Source organism: Vanessa atalanta, chromosome 30 (genome assembly GCF_905147765.1).
Source record: "Vanessa atalanta chromosome 30, ilVanAtal1.2, whole genome shotgun sequence".
In the NCBI taxonomy this organism is placed as follows: Eukaryota; Metazoa; Arthropoda; class Insecta; order Lepidoptera; family Nymphalidae; genus Vanessa; species Vanessa atalanta.
Genome location: NC_061900.1, coordinates 2,206,191 through 2,221,097, shown reverse-complemented (window position 1 = coordinate 2,221,097; position 14,907 = coordinate 2,206,191). Strand labels below are relative to the sequence as shown.

Sequence of the window (14,907 nt, the reverse complement as noted above, 5' to 3'; positions counted from 1 at the left end):
TATTTTTTTTGTTAGTCAATTGAAATAAATATAACTAAAAAATACATGATTTCATAATAAAATATATATAATTAAAAATAAATAAATAATTTAATTATGATATTGTGTGTTATATAATAAAATTTCTTTACTTTGAGTTTTGACATTTAGAAAATTTCTAAATATATATAACCTACAAAATAACAAATGGATGTATTTAATATTGTGTCATAAGTCTGTAATTTTAAATAAATTAATAAATATGAGTTTATTTATAAGGAATTATAAACCCGGTGTGGCTTACAACGCTCAGATATTATGGCGTTTCAATTCAACAACCGCGGAAACTGTAAAACAGGGCGAGGACGAAGAAGAATTTCGTGTTCTTGATATTTTACATAAAAAGGGTAAATTACAGAAAAGAGTAAACCGTAGAGCAGATATACAGCCAGATAGATCGGAGAAAATGCCGACAGACCAAGTGAGTAAACATATAAGATCTATCAGCGCTCTCATGAATTTATTGTATGTGTTCACATGATTTCAACTTTTTGTCGAAACTATATACTTTAGTTAAGTATTTATATCTGTCTATCACTCGCTCTTTTAATATGTGGTCTTAGTTACAGCACAGCAATGTAATTCAATCAGTTCTCTGTTGATAAATTAAACAAAACTATAAACAAGATGCTTATATCCACCAGTGGGTAAAGATTGCTGATTATGTTTTAAAATATTACTATCATTAAATATATCTAACTATAATAATTCATTAAAAAAACTGGAACACAGCTGTACTTTATATTGTTGTGTTCTGGGTTGAAGTGTGAGCAAGCTGGTATAACTACAAGCACAAGAGACATATAATCTTAGTTCCAAAGGATGGTGGTACAGAGTCAATGTCTTTGGGTGATAGTAATCACTCGGTGGTAGTGACTGGTGGACCTACTCAGATAGGCATGCACAAAGCCCTACTACCAAGTAAAAAATAAATACTGTGGCCATTTTTAAAGAAAAGATTAAAGATATTATACTCTTTATTTGGTAACTGTTTATAATTTAATGGGACAGCAACCAGATATGGCAGGAGACATTTTAGACGCATTTCAATGCAAAAAAGTGCAATCCTGCCTACTTCTGAAAGACCAGGAGGCCAAAGAGAATCGATTCCTAATGTTTTCTTAGTGTAAGAGACATATTATTAATAAAAATAGCAAATAATAGAACTTTCTAGATCTATTAATAATATTATAAAGAGGTGATATTAGTTTTTTTGTATGTTGGTACTCCCTGGAACTGACGATCTAATTCTAAACGAGAATTGTTTATAAGAAATGTAATCCTGCTGTGTTTCGTTTGCCAGTACTTCTCAGGTTTATAGTATATATTTTTTAGTAGTTCGTTAGTCTAGTGGCTAGCTTATAAGGCCTCAGATCCTGTGGTTTCGGGCTCTAACTTTTGGTTCGGAAAATTAAAATGATTCTCATATAGATGCTTAGTTTAGCTTAGTATGTTTCGTTAAAATATCAGATAGAAGTTACAAATAGAACTACGAATAATTGTATAGTAAATACAATTATTCGGCATGTAAGGAATGGTTAATATTTCTTAGAGAGCCATTGTCTATGGGCGGTGGTGACCATTTACCATCAGGTGGCCCATATGCTCGTCCACCAACCTATAATATATATAAAAAAAATTATCACTGGAGGAAATCGATTAGGGCACCATTTCACAAATCATTATTGTACATACATGTATAAATAATTGTTAGAGTTTCATCCATACCATATAAGTTTAGTAGGCGAACGGCAAATTGGCAGTCTTAACCGTTCATAGACATTAGCGCTGTACTAAATATTAATCATTCCTAATGTAGGGGTACTGGTCCCAAGCTTACTTGTCGTTACTATTCGTAGATATTTCTTGAGTAAAAGAACACTTTCTTGCTGGTCGGATCGGAATGATTTTATTTCAAAAATGTGTCGATATATATACAAAAACTAGGAATAATATTATCCAATGAAATATTTACAGTGGATATTTACAAATTCTTTCGTCCAAAGAAAACGCTTACTTTTCTACCAATAGAAAGTTACAAAATTTACAATGATAAAAATTATGATTCAGCCAATTAAAAGTTATACATTACAATTGAAAATATTTTGGAAATTAAACTACGAATTAAATGTTCGATTTTTTTGACCAATGACGACGCCGCAATTTCGTATGTTCATTTCGTGTGTTGACACGAAAGTCCGATAGAGCGCGCTGGATAAGCGCCGTGTGCGCTTGCCGATTTTCGCGTAGTATAAATAGCTCCCGAATTTGGTTTTTAATTTAGTCGGAGCGCGTCTCTGGACGTCGACGCATGTATGAACAATAATGTAGAATGTAATTCCTACACTAACACTTCCAATGTGCTAGCAACCTTGGGGGACTAAATGATGCCTCGAACCTGCTACTTGGCGGTAGAATATATGACGATTGGCTGGTACCTTGACGGGATTACGCAAAGCCCTACCACCAAGTTCACGATTAAGTTCCAAAGATTTATGGCACATCGGCGATATAAGTAATAGACAATGGTCAACATGAAAAAACAAATAAAATTTCTTTATTCAGTATAGGCATTACACTTAATTTTTGATTATCAAGTTAAACACTACCACCAGAAATTCAGAAAAGAAAGTGACCTGAGAAAAACCGGCGGAAGAAACATAGCGGGATTTTATTGTTAAATTGTGATTATTTTCAATATCAAAAATTAATAGCCAGGAAGCGGTCGTTCCATTCCCAGGGTATGCTATAAACCATGGACACACTAATTGTGGAATGTTTATTCGGACGCAAGCGTTCTTAAACATTTTTTTTTTTTAAATTGTCATCAGAGATATCAAATCAGATTGTACAAGTGCTATTATTTTTAACAAAAAAGACAGTTCTACGTCCAACACCTGCAGATTTTTTCACTTTGTTTTCCGTCACCGTCGAATATGAGAGAAATTCTAAACACAAGTTAAGCTCACGAAAATTAAGAGATGCATGTTTTTACCACTGGGACATCCCAGGGGATTTTGATAATCCTCTTTTCGTTAAATACGTTAATCTATGCGTAACCCACGCGTAGAATACCATGATATATTGAATAATGAATATTATTTCCATTAATAAATGTCTTTACTTGGAGTTCAAGTTTGCTTCATACCAAATTTCATCGGTCCAGAGGTTTGTCTGTGAAACAGCAACAGACAGATAGACAGTGTTACCATAATATTAGTATAGATGTCCAAATTTGAAATCTTTTTTTCACTAATTAAAATGTTTTTTATCTAATATTACAGAATTGGGGCAACGTATGGCCAGGTCCGAGGTCCTTCCATCCGTCATCAGTGCCACTGCCAATTCGTCAAGGCTACGTGCCGAAAGGCCAAGCGCCACCAGGGAAGAAGGCGAACGCGGAATTGATGAAAATACCCAACTTCCTTCATCTAACGCCACCCGTCGTCAAAAGTCAATGCGAGGCCCTCAAGAAGTTCTGCACATCTTGGCCGAAGCTCTTAAACTCTGAGGAAGCAATCGAGAAGAATTATCCAATGGAAATAATAAGTTCAGACTATTGCCACGCAAGTCCGACAATCAGGAACCCGCTGGCTCGCATCGTGACGTTGCGTGTGAAACTGTCAAATTTGAAGTTGGACTCGAGGGCCAGGGATAAGTTTCTGAGATTGGTCGGTGACAAGTATGACGAGAAAACTGATCTGGTAACGTTGACAGCTGATCGGTGTCCGGTTAGGAAACAGAATATGGACTATGTGAACTATCTGCTGACTGCATGTTACCACGAATCGTGGACTGTTGAGGATTGGGAAACTGATAAGAGCTTAGAAGACATGGAATATTATGATTTCGATTTGAATCCGTCGAAGAAGAATCTTGTTAATTGGTATTTAATGTCAAACAACGAAGATAATAATTTAAACGATGAACAGATTAAAAATTTCGATGTTTCAAAGATTCCTAATGGCGTTGAGTATAAAAGTGCAGTATCTGAATTGTTTAATGAAGGTGAAAGTGAACTCGCATTGAATAAATATGATACGTCTGTTAGGAAATTGTTAGGGTTGCCAGAGAAGAAAATTGCGAATTGATTGTAAATAGAAATAAATATTATTAGTTGTATGTTGTATTTTTTTTTTTAATATAATCATGTAAAAATTCATTAAATTCGTGTAATAATCAGGTATACTTAGTATTTATTTTTTTCATTTTTAAAGGATTGTCAGTATAACCGCAGCGTAAAAACTACCAGTCGCCTTAAAGTCTCGCGAAATGCGGTTTGTTTTCTTTGCTGCAATTTCTCAAATTTATTGATTATATTTTTGTACTCAGCCTGTACCGTAATCTTGTATTGTTGGTACAGTTAAAACCGTTTATGGCAACATCGTTTAAAACAACATATCGGTTATAATGACCAAAATAAAAGGTCCCGGCTGAATGCTATATAACTGTCTTATAAAAAATATTGCTTTTTACGACATTGCTTACTACGACATACCGCATTAAACGACCACATTTGGCTAATGTTTTCGAAAAATTATATCTGTAGAACAACCAGCTGATCCGTATTGTAAATTTGAATAGGCACAGTGTAATTAATGGTCAATGGCTATTATCGTAATAGTCGTAAAAGTAAACACGTGTCGAGTTTAGGCACAAATTAAAGGTTTAGGGTCTTTTGTAATTCTTAGAAACAAAACACACGCATTTGTACACAAGACGCACCAAAAAACAGTGTTGAGTTAATTGTGAAACTGTCAACATGTCGGGAGCAAAAAGAAAGCAGATTAATATCGAAGAAAAGTCGCGTATTATTTCATAGTTAGAGAGCGATATTAATTTTAATAAACGTTTCGATTGAAATAAACGAAATATAATTTAATTTCATACATTAATATATTTTGCCTATTAATACCTATGACCTACATGTGTAATGTGTTAATGTTAAATAATACCACTTCATTATCTATCTATCGGTTTTTACGACTAAATATGAGTAGTCCCTTCAATGTCGTTATAACAGATTTTGACTGTATAATACAAATACAGTATATTAATGAATATTTTTATTATAAACTTTCTGTTGCCCGCGCTTTGCTATCGTGGAATTTAAATATATTCGTTAATTTAATACATCTTTGTATACCCCACATTGGGGTTTATTTCATCCCTTCCCTACCCAGGGGTAGAATATCTAGAAACGCTTTAATATAATAGTATCTACTCATTTGAATCAGTAACCCAAAAATAAAGTTTCATGTTTCTAACTTAAAAAATGACGACCTTCCACTTATATATAAACTTTATACCCCCTTTTCACCCCCTTAGGGGTAGAATTACCAAAATTCCATCCTCAGTAAGCGTCTACTCTATAAAATGATTCTACTCAAGAAATTTCATGGCCCAACTTCAATAGTTTAGGCTTAGCGATGATGAATCAATCAGTCAGGACATTTTATTTTATATATGTATAGATAGATAAAAATACAAAAACTACATAATAGTTAACGTAAATTTAGAATTTTACACCCGTGAACGGGTTGTCCCAAGCGAATGTATGGCAGCTTGGGCTCGCCTCGCCCTCTCTCGCGCAGTGACCCCATTGATCTGTCGCCTCGTCGTCGCGTCCGTTGCACCACTGGTAGTTTTTCTTTCCGCTACAGTGTAACTATATGGTAGTAGCAATGTCTATTTGATAGACTGCCTACCAATTTTAAATAAAAGGCATGACTAAAAATATATACTTACTGGAAAATTCAAGTTTGTACTATTCAACATGCTATATGAGCCGAAAAAAAAGAACTTTTTGCTAAATCTCAATGAATACAAAAAATATTACAAAGTAAAGCGAAATAGAAATATGTCTATAATTCGCCTACGATTTTACAAGTTTTTTTTTTTTTTTTGTTTATGAATTATAATGTAACGACACTAAGCAAGAGTAGATTCGCAACATAAATTTTTACAAAAACTGAAATTGAAAAAAAAAATTGACTCAATTCGTGAATTTTTGGGAGTTGTAAATTGTGCGTTTTCAGGTGATTGGCGGGAAAAGTTTTTGGACACTTTTGAGGTCTTCACACGTTTCTATAACATTACATCGGTTTTTAAATAGTAGGTACAGAATTGATTTCCAAATCAATAATGTTGTCGCTACGATTTTTGAAGTGGGCAACATTAAAAAAAAGAAAACATTGGCGGAAAATTTAAGCTCTCTTCTGGATACGCTGGAAGCGGGAACATTGTTATAACATTATTTTACATTACTGTATTGTTTTACTTTAATTCTTAACTTAACCAATAAAGAAAAAAACGTTATTAAATAATTTCAAGAGTGATACATATAACTTATATAAATACACCGTACAAATAACTTGCAGCGGTTAATTAACAAATAACTTTCTTTTACAATAAGGAAATTGTCTTTACAACGGTATTCAAACTATCTTGATTCCGTGAACTAACAAGAGTTTAATAATAAAATCAGCCGACGAAACGAGGCGAAAACATTACGCAATTTTTCGATCGTACACACGAAGAAAGGTTCTTCGCAATTCTAATCATGAGTCGTGGTATATCTACATAGGTATAAATTGAATATTTCACTATATACGGGTTTATTTCATAAGAAAAATTACAGTAAACTCGATTTTAATTTCACAATTTTTATACTCCAATAAATTTAATATGCAAAATGCAATAAAAATGCACTAAAAATATTTAAGTACAATACACAAACATAACGCCATTTTGTTTATCATAATGGCGGTGTATTTGACATCTTTGTTTTTATTTCATTTTTATACTGTCAGTTTTTTTGTCAAAGGAGTTAATTCTAATCAGGGTAATGCATTTTACTTTAAAATTATTATTACATTTTTTATCATGTTCTGATGCTGCCTGCCAACATTTTGCTAAAGAATGACTATGTGCTTGAGCTATGGTGACTACCATTTGACTTTTCTGCCATATAAAATTTTAAAATTGGAATCTCGGGCATTTTTATCTGTATTATTAAAAAAACGTTAAGATTTATTAAGCTGATTTTTATGCTATAAAACAATAATTCTATATAATTAACAATATAGAATGGATATAGAATAAAATCATGAACTTCAAATCAGTAATTGTAGTATAGATTTATTTTTCTTTTTTAAGATATTTTCAAGAAAGAACACTTTGTATTTTGGCCGAATGGAACGATACCTTTTTACATAAATCCAGACCATTTTGGTAAGTAACCATAATGTTTAAAATAAGAATGCCTATATATTGTTAGATATGTTGCCATTCGTTGAAAACTAGGTATAAAATAAAGATTTCAATATTTACACGGCCGCTGGGAATGTATTTCTTACAAGTCTGTTGTCCGTAATTCATCGGCTGTTCAAAGTTACAAATGTTTTACTTTTTTTTACGATTGTGTGTCACAAACAATTATAATATTTTATACTACTTACTAATATATATAATGTACTGATGTAAATTAACTTATGAAGGGCATGAATATATATTGGCTGAATGCCATCAGGCCATTGCTTGGACGATAGCGCTCGGAAAAAAGGCAAGGTTGTTAATTGAATGGCTAACTAAACGAGTTGCTGGCGACATATAAAATAAACGAATGTCCTTCGCTTCTATTTAATATATTTATCGGTAACGTTAGATTTAAATATATCTTTTGGAGAAGTTAAAATGATTGAAGGATTTTACTATTGATGCTAATACTACCTTGGCCAAAAGATAAACTAACTTTGAAACTAACTTTTAAACTTGATGTAACAAATTTTTCTTTAGATCTTATGTTCATACAACGATTGTCAATGTTTCGACAGTAAAGTCATACCATTCAATTGCACAGTTAGGGATGTTAATTATCAAAATAGTCTTGTGTCTTCGCTAGCCTTTTAGGCTCTAGTGTTAGGTCACAGTCACTCCGTGGAACCAATGGGTGCCAAAACGATACGACTTGGCAACCTTCAAGAAAAGACCTTACACTTTTCTTAAAGGTCGGCATCGCACCTGCAAGCCTCCGGTGTTACAAATGTCCATAGTTGGTGGTAGTTCATATTATCATAAAAAAGGCGTAAAGAGCCTATGTTGTTCCTTGGAGTTAAAGCTTGGTTTATACTAAATTTCATCAAATTCAGTTCAGTGGTTTACCTGTGAAAGAGCAACAGAGAGACAGAGCCTGTGAAATACCATAAGAGGAGAAAAGTCAAATAAACAACATTTGACAGCAAATTGACGCGATATCATTGGTCGAGAGCTTGGTCAATCTATGATATTCGCCATGGATTTACGAATTTTGGAAGTAAATTTAAAGTAGAAATAGGTAGTTAAGTTTAATAGTGTTGTATTATAAATAAAGATATATTAATCATAAACTCTCAGTAGTGCACAATATAGCTGAGTTATTAGCGAATCGCATGAAATACGTAAATCCAAGGTTTGTTTATCTTTTTTCCTGCTTCCATTGGAATAGGCTATAGTATTTTTTATTTATATATATACATTATAGATAACGAACAAACCAATTTAATTATGACGACGCTGTCGTCTTTCGCATTCAAAACCTGCCTCGAATTCCACCCGATTTTGGGAGAACCGCAGCAGAATTTACACATAATGGTCTTCGAAAACCCGAGAGGTATTAGGAAGTGTACCATTGATATGGAGGGTCACGCCAAGGAGGAACCTCATGTGAGTTTATTATATTTTTTAGGACTAGGTATATATTAATATATTCGTTATTTGTCGGTGTGTTTACACACACTGTATACTGTATGTGTCCTGCTTATTTATTTATTTATTTATTTATTAAGGCAAACACAACAGGTTACAATCACATAGAGAATATTTCTTAAACATTAATAGTGTCGAACAGATTATAACCCTTTGGCTGGTCTTTTTTGAGATTGGTCGCCGTGACGTAATCCGAGGGCATCATCAGTTATAAAGCATTAAAGACAGACAAAGCATACGTTTACTTGGTGGTAGAGCTGCAATGCAATGCAAGCTCTGATAAGTACCAACTAACAATTATTCTATCGCCAAATGTTACGTTTGAAGGGTGAATGATCCTGTATAACTACAAGCATTAAACATAACATCTTAGCTCTTAAGTTCGTTGGTGTTTTGGTGATGTTGAATGATTAATATTTTTTAAATCGCCAATGTCTATGGACGGTGACCACTTGCCCGTCCGCCTACGTATATCATTAAAAAAAAAACCAGTAATATTACGGAAAAGGCACTGAACTAAGGAATGACCCTTAACGTATCAACGTAAGTCGGTTCTCATTTCAAGAATGAGATGCGAAGCGAGTTATTACAAAATAGTAGAACTATTTTGTTGATCAAGTTTCTTCAAATTCTTCGTCAGTGAAAAAAACATAGAATTAGTGAATAAGCCTTTCATGAGAATGGGAGTGGGCCACGTGTTCTTTTATCGTTAAAACGGTACTGAGAACAAAGTCCAGGGCCGGACCGTAAGTTTAGGGGGCCCTGGGCTAACACTACTTAGGGGTCCACCTAAGACATATCTGAACGTAGACTTGAATTAAATTAATTGAATGGTTTTGATTAATTGCAGAACTCGCAGGGCTGCAAACCATACGATCTCTTTAATTTAATGAAATTATAAATTATCCTCTCGCATTATCTTAGCTTGGACCACCTAGAATTCACGGGGCTCTGGGCTGAAGCCCAAAAAGCCATATAGCAGATTTGACCCTGACAAAGTCCCTTTATTCTATTGTTTAGCTCAGAGTAAGTGTTCATCTTGCTGTTTTCGTTTATCTTTTCAGCGCATAATTCTCGGTTATGATTGCCTTCATTCGCCTCAAATCGATATGCTCGTGATGAAGGCGTTGGGGTTTCCGTTCGAGCACAACCGAGCGAGCCGCGATGTCTTCATCGATGTCCAATTTGAAAACATCGAACCAGGTAAGATGAATCAATTCCGTTTATTACAATTATCTCAATTGCAGTTGAAACTCTTGGACCTTGGAGAAGAGCAAGAACCTTCGTTAAAAGTGTAACACCTCGCCTTTTTCACTTGTTCATTTTTTGTCCAGAGGATAGGGATTTCGATTCAACGGGAAAATGCTGCTAGCATCATTGCCACCATTCCACTTATAACCATGGCACATGGCACACTATATGGCAATAATTCTTATGAAAATATATACATATTTCTAAACCACTAAGTTCATACTTGGTTGGAGATATAGTTTTAAAAGAAAATGGACATAAATTGAAAGATAAAATTGAAACTTAGTTAAATCAGCTTAAGTATAAAAAGTATTGAAGCTGTTAATTGTCGATTATTGAATTAAATAAACACATATCACGTTCATCAAAAGACACACACATAAACAGATACTTACTCGTACATACACATGTAGGCCGTAATTATTTACTAGTTTCAGACCCTTTTCTCCTTAATAAGACAAAGTAAGAATAGGTCCCCATCCCCTGTTTAGTATTTATTACGTAAGAATCTAAAGGAAAAAATGAATATTTACTTGGTTTTGTAAATCGGCGTGTAACGAGGAGGCAGTGATTAAAACAAATTAAATTTACATACATCAATAAAATAAGTTCACAGAGCAATTTTAAATCATCAAAGCAAAAACGAGTGTCGTTTACTTAAATTGACGTCTAGTTCATAAGCGGGAAGTTCCCGGCAGGCGCAGTGCGGGTAGCGCGGGTAGGTTGCCATGGAAATACAATGCCATAAATAAAAGTTTACCTATACGCATCGCATACACGCATATACGCATCCGAGCACACCACGGCAGTCGCGCGGTACTCTGCGCTCTTTCAAATCTTGACTTTGCATATATTTCTCAACTTTCGTAAGAACTATCAACAAAAATTAGAACGCCCACCCCCCCTAAATCACCTTACTTATTTGTAACTTCAAAGGTTCTAAAGGTACGCATCCGAGCGGACCTCAGAAATCGCGCGGTTTCACGCGTTTTTTCAAATACATAATTTTAATTTTTTTTGATCTTACGTAAGAACTATGGAAACTCCCCCCTCCGCCCCTATATCGTCTTACGTAATAAATGAATGGTCTCTATTCAGCATTCATATTTTATCAGCTAACCTAACCTACGCGATAAGGTCGCCAAAATTGTACGCGTCTTTTATTTATGCTGTACCAGCGTTTTATTTATTTATTTTCTCTTTTTGGTGTACAGTAAAGTAATGTACTGTTTGGAAGTCTTTGAAGGTATACATCAAAGTGTGAAGTCAGATGCATGGTTTTTATGGCCATGGTTATTGTGGCGGTCGAGCGTATGGGCCACCTGATGGTAAGTGGTCACCACGGCCCAGAGACAATGGCGATGTAAGAATGATTATCATTTCTTACATGCGGCACCAACCTTGGGAACTGAGATGTTATGTCCCTCGTGCCTGTAGCTACACTGGCTCACTCACGCTACGCTATCTCTCGTGCTCGGCCTATAAGGAAAACATCGTGAGGAAACCTGCATGTGTCTAATTTCAACAAAATTCTGCCACATGTGTATTCGACCAACCCGCATTGGAGCAGTGTGTTGGAATATGCTCTATAGCTTCTGCTCAAAAGGAGGGGAGGCCTTAGCCCAGCAGTGGGAAATCTACAGGCAGTTGATGTAAAAAAATGTAAAACGTGTTAATAATGATTGTGTTGAATTAAAAAAATCTTTTACTCTATACATATTTTGATATAGTATACCAATTTAAAAATTTGAAGCCCTTTACCTGCAAAAGGGTTCTTGCAGACTAATTCTATTAGAACAAAACTTGTTAAAAATACTAACACTAAATGGTATAAATATATAGTTGAGTAAAACTTTTTATTGACTTCTAAGCAGAATAATTATTATTTACTGACATACTCTGTAATTGAAATGATGGAAATAAGTAACTATGAGACACTTCAACATGGCGATTCAAAAGGGCTTTTATGAGCCTACTTGACCAAAGAATATTCTGATTTTGCTATTTAAATATAACTATTAACAAACTGTTTATTTATTTATGAACTTAAGTTTAAAATAGAAAAATAAATTTACAATATACACAAATCTATCGGCATATCGGGCCCCTTGAAAACGGATGCCTTGGACCTTGTTATGGTAAAAACGGCACTGAGAGCAGTATATTTGTATTGTGACAGAATCAGCGTTTATTTCGCTGAGAAATTAGCCTTCTTGTCATTAGTAAAATCAATAAATGTATTTAATTTAATTACCAACTGTTACCGTTACGTAAACGTTATTATCAATAAGTAATCGCAAGTTTAGCTCCGTGTCGTATCAGAAACTTATCAGATGTATAAATAAATATAACTGATAATTACAATTTACACAATACAGAACACAATGATAAAACATTTCAATATTTATTGTTTAATTATTTAATTATAAAAATATCACCAGTACACCGATAAACTTCGTTTCAACATGACGCCGCAGGATTTCAAACTGTACGAAAATATATTTATTGAAACAAATCTACAGTCGACTGATTACGACGGGGTCATCGTTATAATATATCCACAAGAGAAAAACATACGTTTACCCCGACACATATGTAGTTTTATAGATAAAATATCTCTATTAGACAAACATATTAATACTGTCGCGACCGTTTGGAATTGTGACTATGTGTCGGGGGGACGTTTGATCCTGTCCCCGACTGGGAAAATAACACCGTACCATGACGTGAAGGTGATCAGAGATGCCGCCAAGAAGGGCATGCAGCGGGCTTTGGACGCTGGGATGAAGAAACCCTTGTTGGTCGTGGAGAATGTCGTTGATTTCCCCGATGGACAATTGGTTTGTATTCTTGGAGCCCTTGAAGCGTTCTACGTTCCATTACAAATAAGGGAACGGCAGGAATGCAGGAATTTCATCAGAATCGGACTGCATGCCGAGGAAAAGGAAACGGAGTCCTTCGAGAGGATCGTTAGGAATGCGATCGCATTGGAAAGAGCTAGAATATTCACAAGGGATATAGCCGGTGGAGATCCTGAGAGGATGGCGCCAGCGAGAATAGTGGAATACGTCAAGAATTCGTTCGCCGAAGACAGTAATATCACGATCAACGTTATTGACGATGACGAAACTATCGCAAAAGATTATCCACTTTTAGCAGCTGTGTCCAGAGCTGCTAATCGCGTGGATCGGCATAAGGCTAGAGTCGTTGAAATAGAATACAAATCATCCAACCCGAACAGAGTCACGGAAACACTAATGCTTGTAGGGAAAGGTGTGACCTACGACACTGGCGGTGCTGACATTAAAATTACCGGCAAAATGGCTGGTATGTCCAGGGACAAATGTGGTGCAGCTGCTGTCGCTGGTTTCTTGAAAACTTGCTCGATTCTGAAACCACCACATCTAAAGGTGGTAGGTGTTCTGTGTCTTTGCAGGAATTCCGTTGGTTCCGATTCGTATGTCTCCGACGAGCTGATCGTATCCCGTGGGGGGAAATCCGTGAGGATAACGAACACGGACGCGGAAGGCAGACTCGCAATGGCAGATTCACTTTTCAAGCTGGCCGAATTAGCTGGAAAGGAGCTCAATCCTCACATTTACACCATTGCAACATTGACCGGCCACGCCAGAGCTTGCTATGGCAACTACAGCGCCGCAATGGATAACCACAGCGCTAAAGCTACTAACCATTCATCGAAATTACAATTCAGCGGATCGAGGGTCGGCGAAGGTTTTGAAGTGTCAGTCGTCAGATCGGAAGACTTAGCCGTGAATGTTGGTAAATGTAAGGGCGATGACCTCGTGCAGTACGATACGGACGCAAAGTTCCGTAATCACCAACTGGCCGCGGGCTTCCTTATCAAAGTCGGCGGCTTAGAAGATAAAAACATTAAGTTTACGCATTTAGACATCGCTGGTGCCGCTGGAATCCCTCCCGAGGAGCCGACAGCTGTTCCCTTGCTCTCTCTCTGTCATTTGCATAAAGTACTTTTGTAATTTAACTATATTCTGTATTGTTTGCTTTTTAAAAAACTAGTTGGACGATAAATTGACCCATTGTTAATATTAAAAACTATTTTGTAAAAATTAAATCGAGTTTTCGAGATTCAGCGCGTTTTGAGCGAAAAGTGTATTTGTAATTAATTTCGTGCTTTCTGTTGCTCGTCGTAATTGTGATAAAAATGCACTTAAATATTACAATGATGATGATGAGTTAATGTTTTTTTTTTTAATTTGAACGAATTTATTAAGCTTTAGGAAATATTTAAGCGTCAATAGCGCAATGATTTACGGGCCGCCTAGAGCCTTTATCGATCCTGACCTCTTGGGCTATTGTCGTACCCACTCCTAACCTAAGTGATAAGCTTAAATAAGGGGGGTAAATAGGAATATTTGAGGCATTGGTAGTATTATTTAAAAAAAAAAAAACAAGCATATTAAAGTTACCGTGTTATTAAAACAAAATAATAATTATAAAATGTATATAATTTTGTTGTATTAAAATAAAATGAATTGTAAAATATCACTAGTATTTATTTATTGTTATTAGTTTTCTTTTGTTTTGTAATCACTCCCAATGACATTTTTAATCTGTCCAATTATTTATTATACGATTTATCAATACATATCAGTTATTATTTATCATAAGCTTCATTTTTCATCTTAATCATAAGATAGAAGACGATCAATTAGATTACAGTTTTAAATTACGTATTTTTTTTTAATTATATTTAACTTGGACGAATACAATAATTCCTTCGTCCCAATAATATTTTTTTTTTATTATTTATATAGTCGGACGATCAAATGGGCCACATGATGGTAAGTGGTCACCACCGCCTATAAATAATGGTGCTATAACAAATATTAA

The 14,907-nt window shown here is 35.0% G+C and overlaps 3 protein-coding genes across 3 annotated transcripts in view; all 3 read left to right on the top strand.

Moving 5' to 3' along the window:
- Positions 1-174: 174 nt before the first annotated feature.
- Positions 175-4,161, top strand: LOC125075354 (28S ribosomal protein S35, mitochondrial). The gene is made up of 2 exons (XM_047687086.1): positions 175-460; positions 3,324-4,161. The coding sequence occupies exons 1-2, from the start codon at positions 191-193 to the stop codon at positions 4,128-4,130; spliced, it is 1,077 nt and encodes a 358-aa protein (XP_047543042.1). The 5' UTR covers positions 175-190; the 3' UTR covers positions 4,131-4,161.
- Positions 4,162-7,223: 3,062 nt separating this feature from the next.
- The window catches only part of LOC125075396, a 32,249-nt gene continuing 24,565 nt past the window's right edge, over positions 7,224-14,907 (top strand). Inside the window, exons 1-3 of the mRNA XM_047687137.1 lie at positions 7,224-7,272; positions 8,561-8,742; positions 9,849-9,987. Coding sequence (XP_047543093.1) covers positions 8,584-8,742; positions 9,849-9,987 — 298 coding nt within the window. The 5' untranslated portion in view covers positions 7,224-7,272; positions 8,561-8,583. The remainder of the gene's footprint in view (positions 7,273-8,560; positions 8,743-9,848; positions 9,988-14,907) is intronic.
- LOC125075154 (putative aminopeptidase W07G4.4) lies at positions 12,495-14,481 on the top strand. The gene has a single exon (XM_047686770.1). The coding sequence runs from the start codon at positions 12,501-12,503 to the stop codon at positions 14,031-14,033; it is 1,533 nt and encodes a 510-aa protein (XP_047542726.1). The 5' UTR covers positions 12,495-12,500; the 3' UTR covers positions 14,034-14,481.

What these genes read in the sequence shown, in the direction of transcription:
- LOC125075154 (XM_047686770.1), top strand. Translation starts at nt 12,501, where the DNA reads ATGACGCCGCAGGATTTCAAACTGTACGAAAATATATTTATTGAAACA.
- LOC125075354 (XM_047687086.1), top strand. Translation starts at nt 191, where the DNA reads ATGTATTTAATATTGTGTCATAAGTCTGTAATTTTAAATAAATTAATA. An exon ending in AGAAAATGCCGACAGACCAA is followed by an intron (nt 461 to 3,323) that starts GTGAGTAAACAT and finishes CTAATATTACAG; the next exon opens with AATTGGGGCAACGTATGGCC.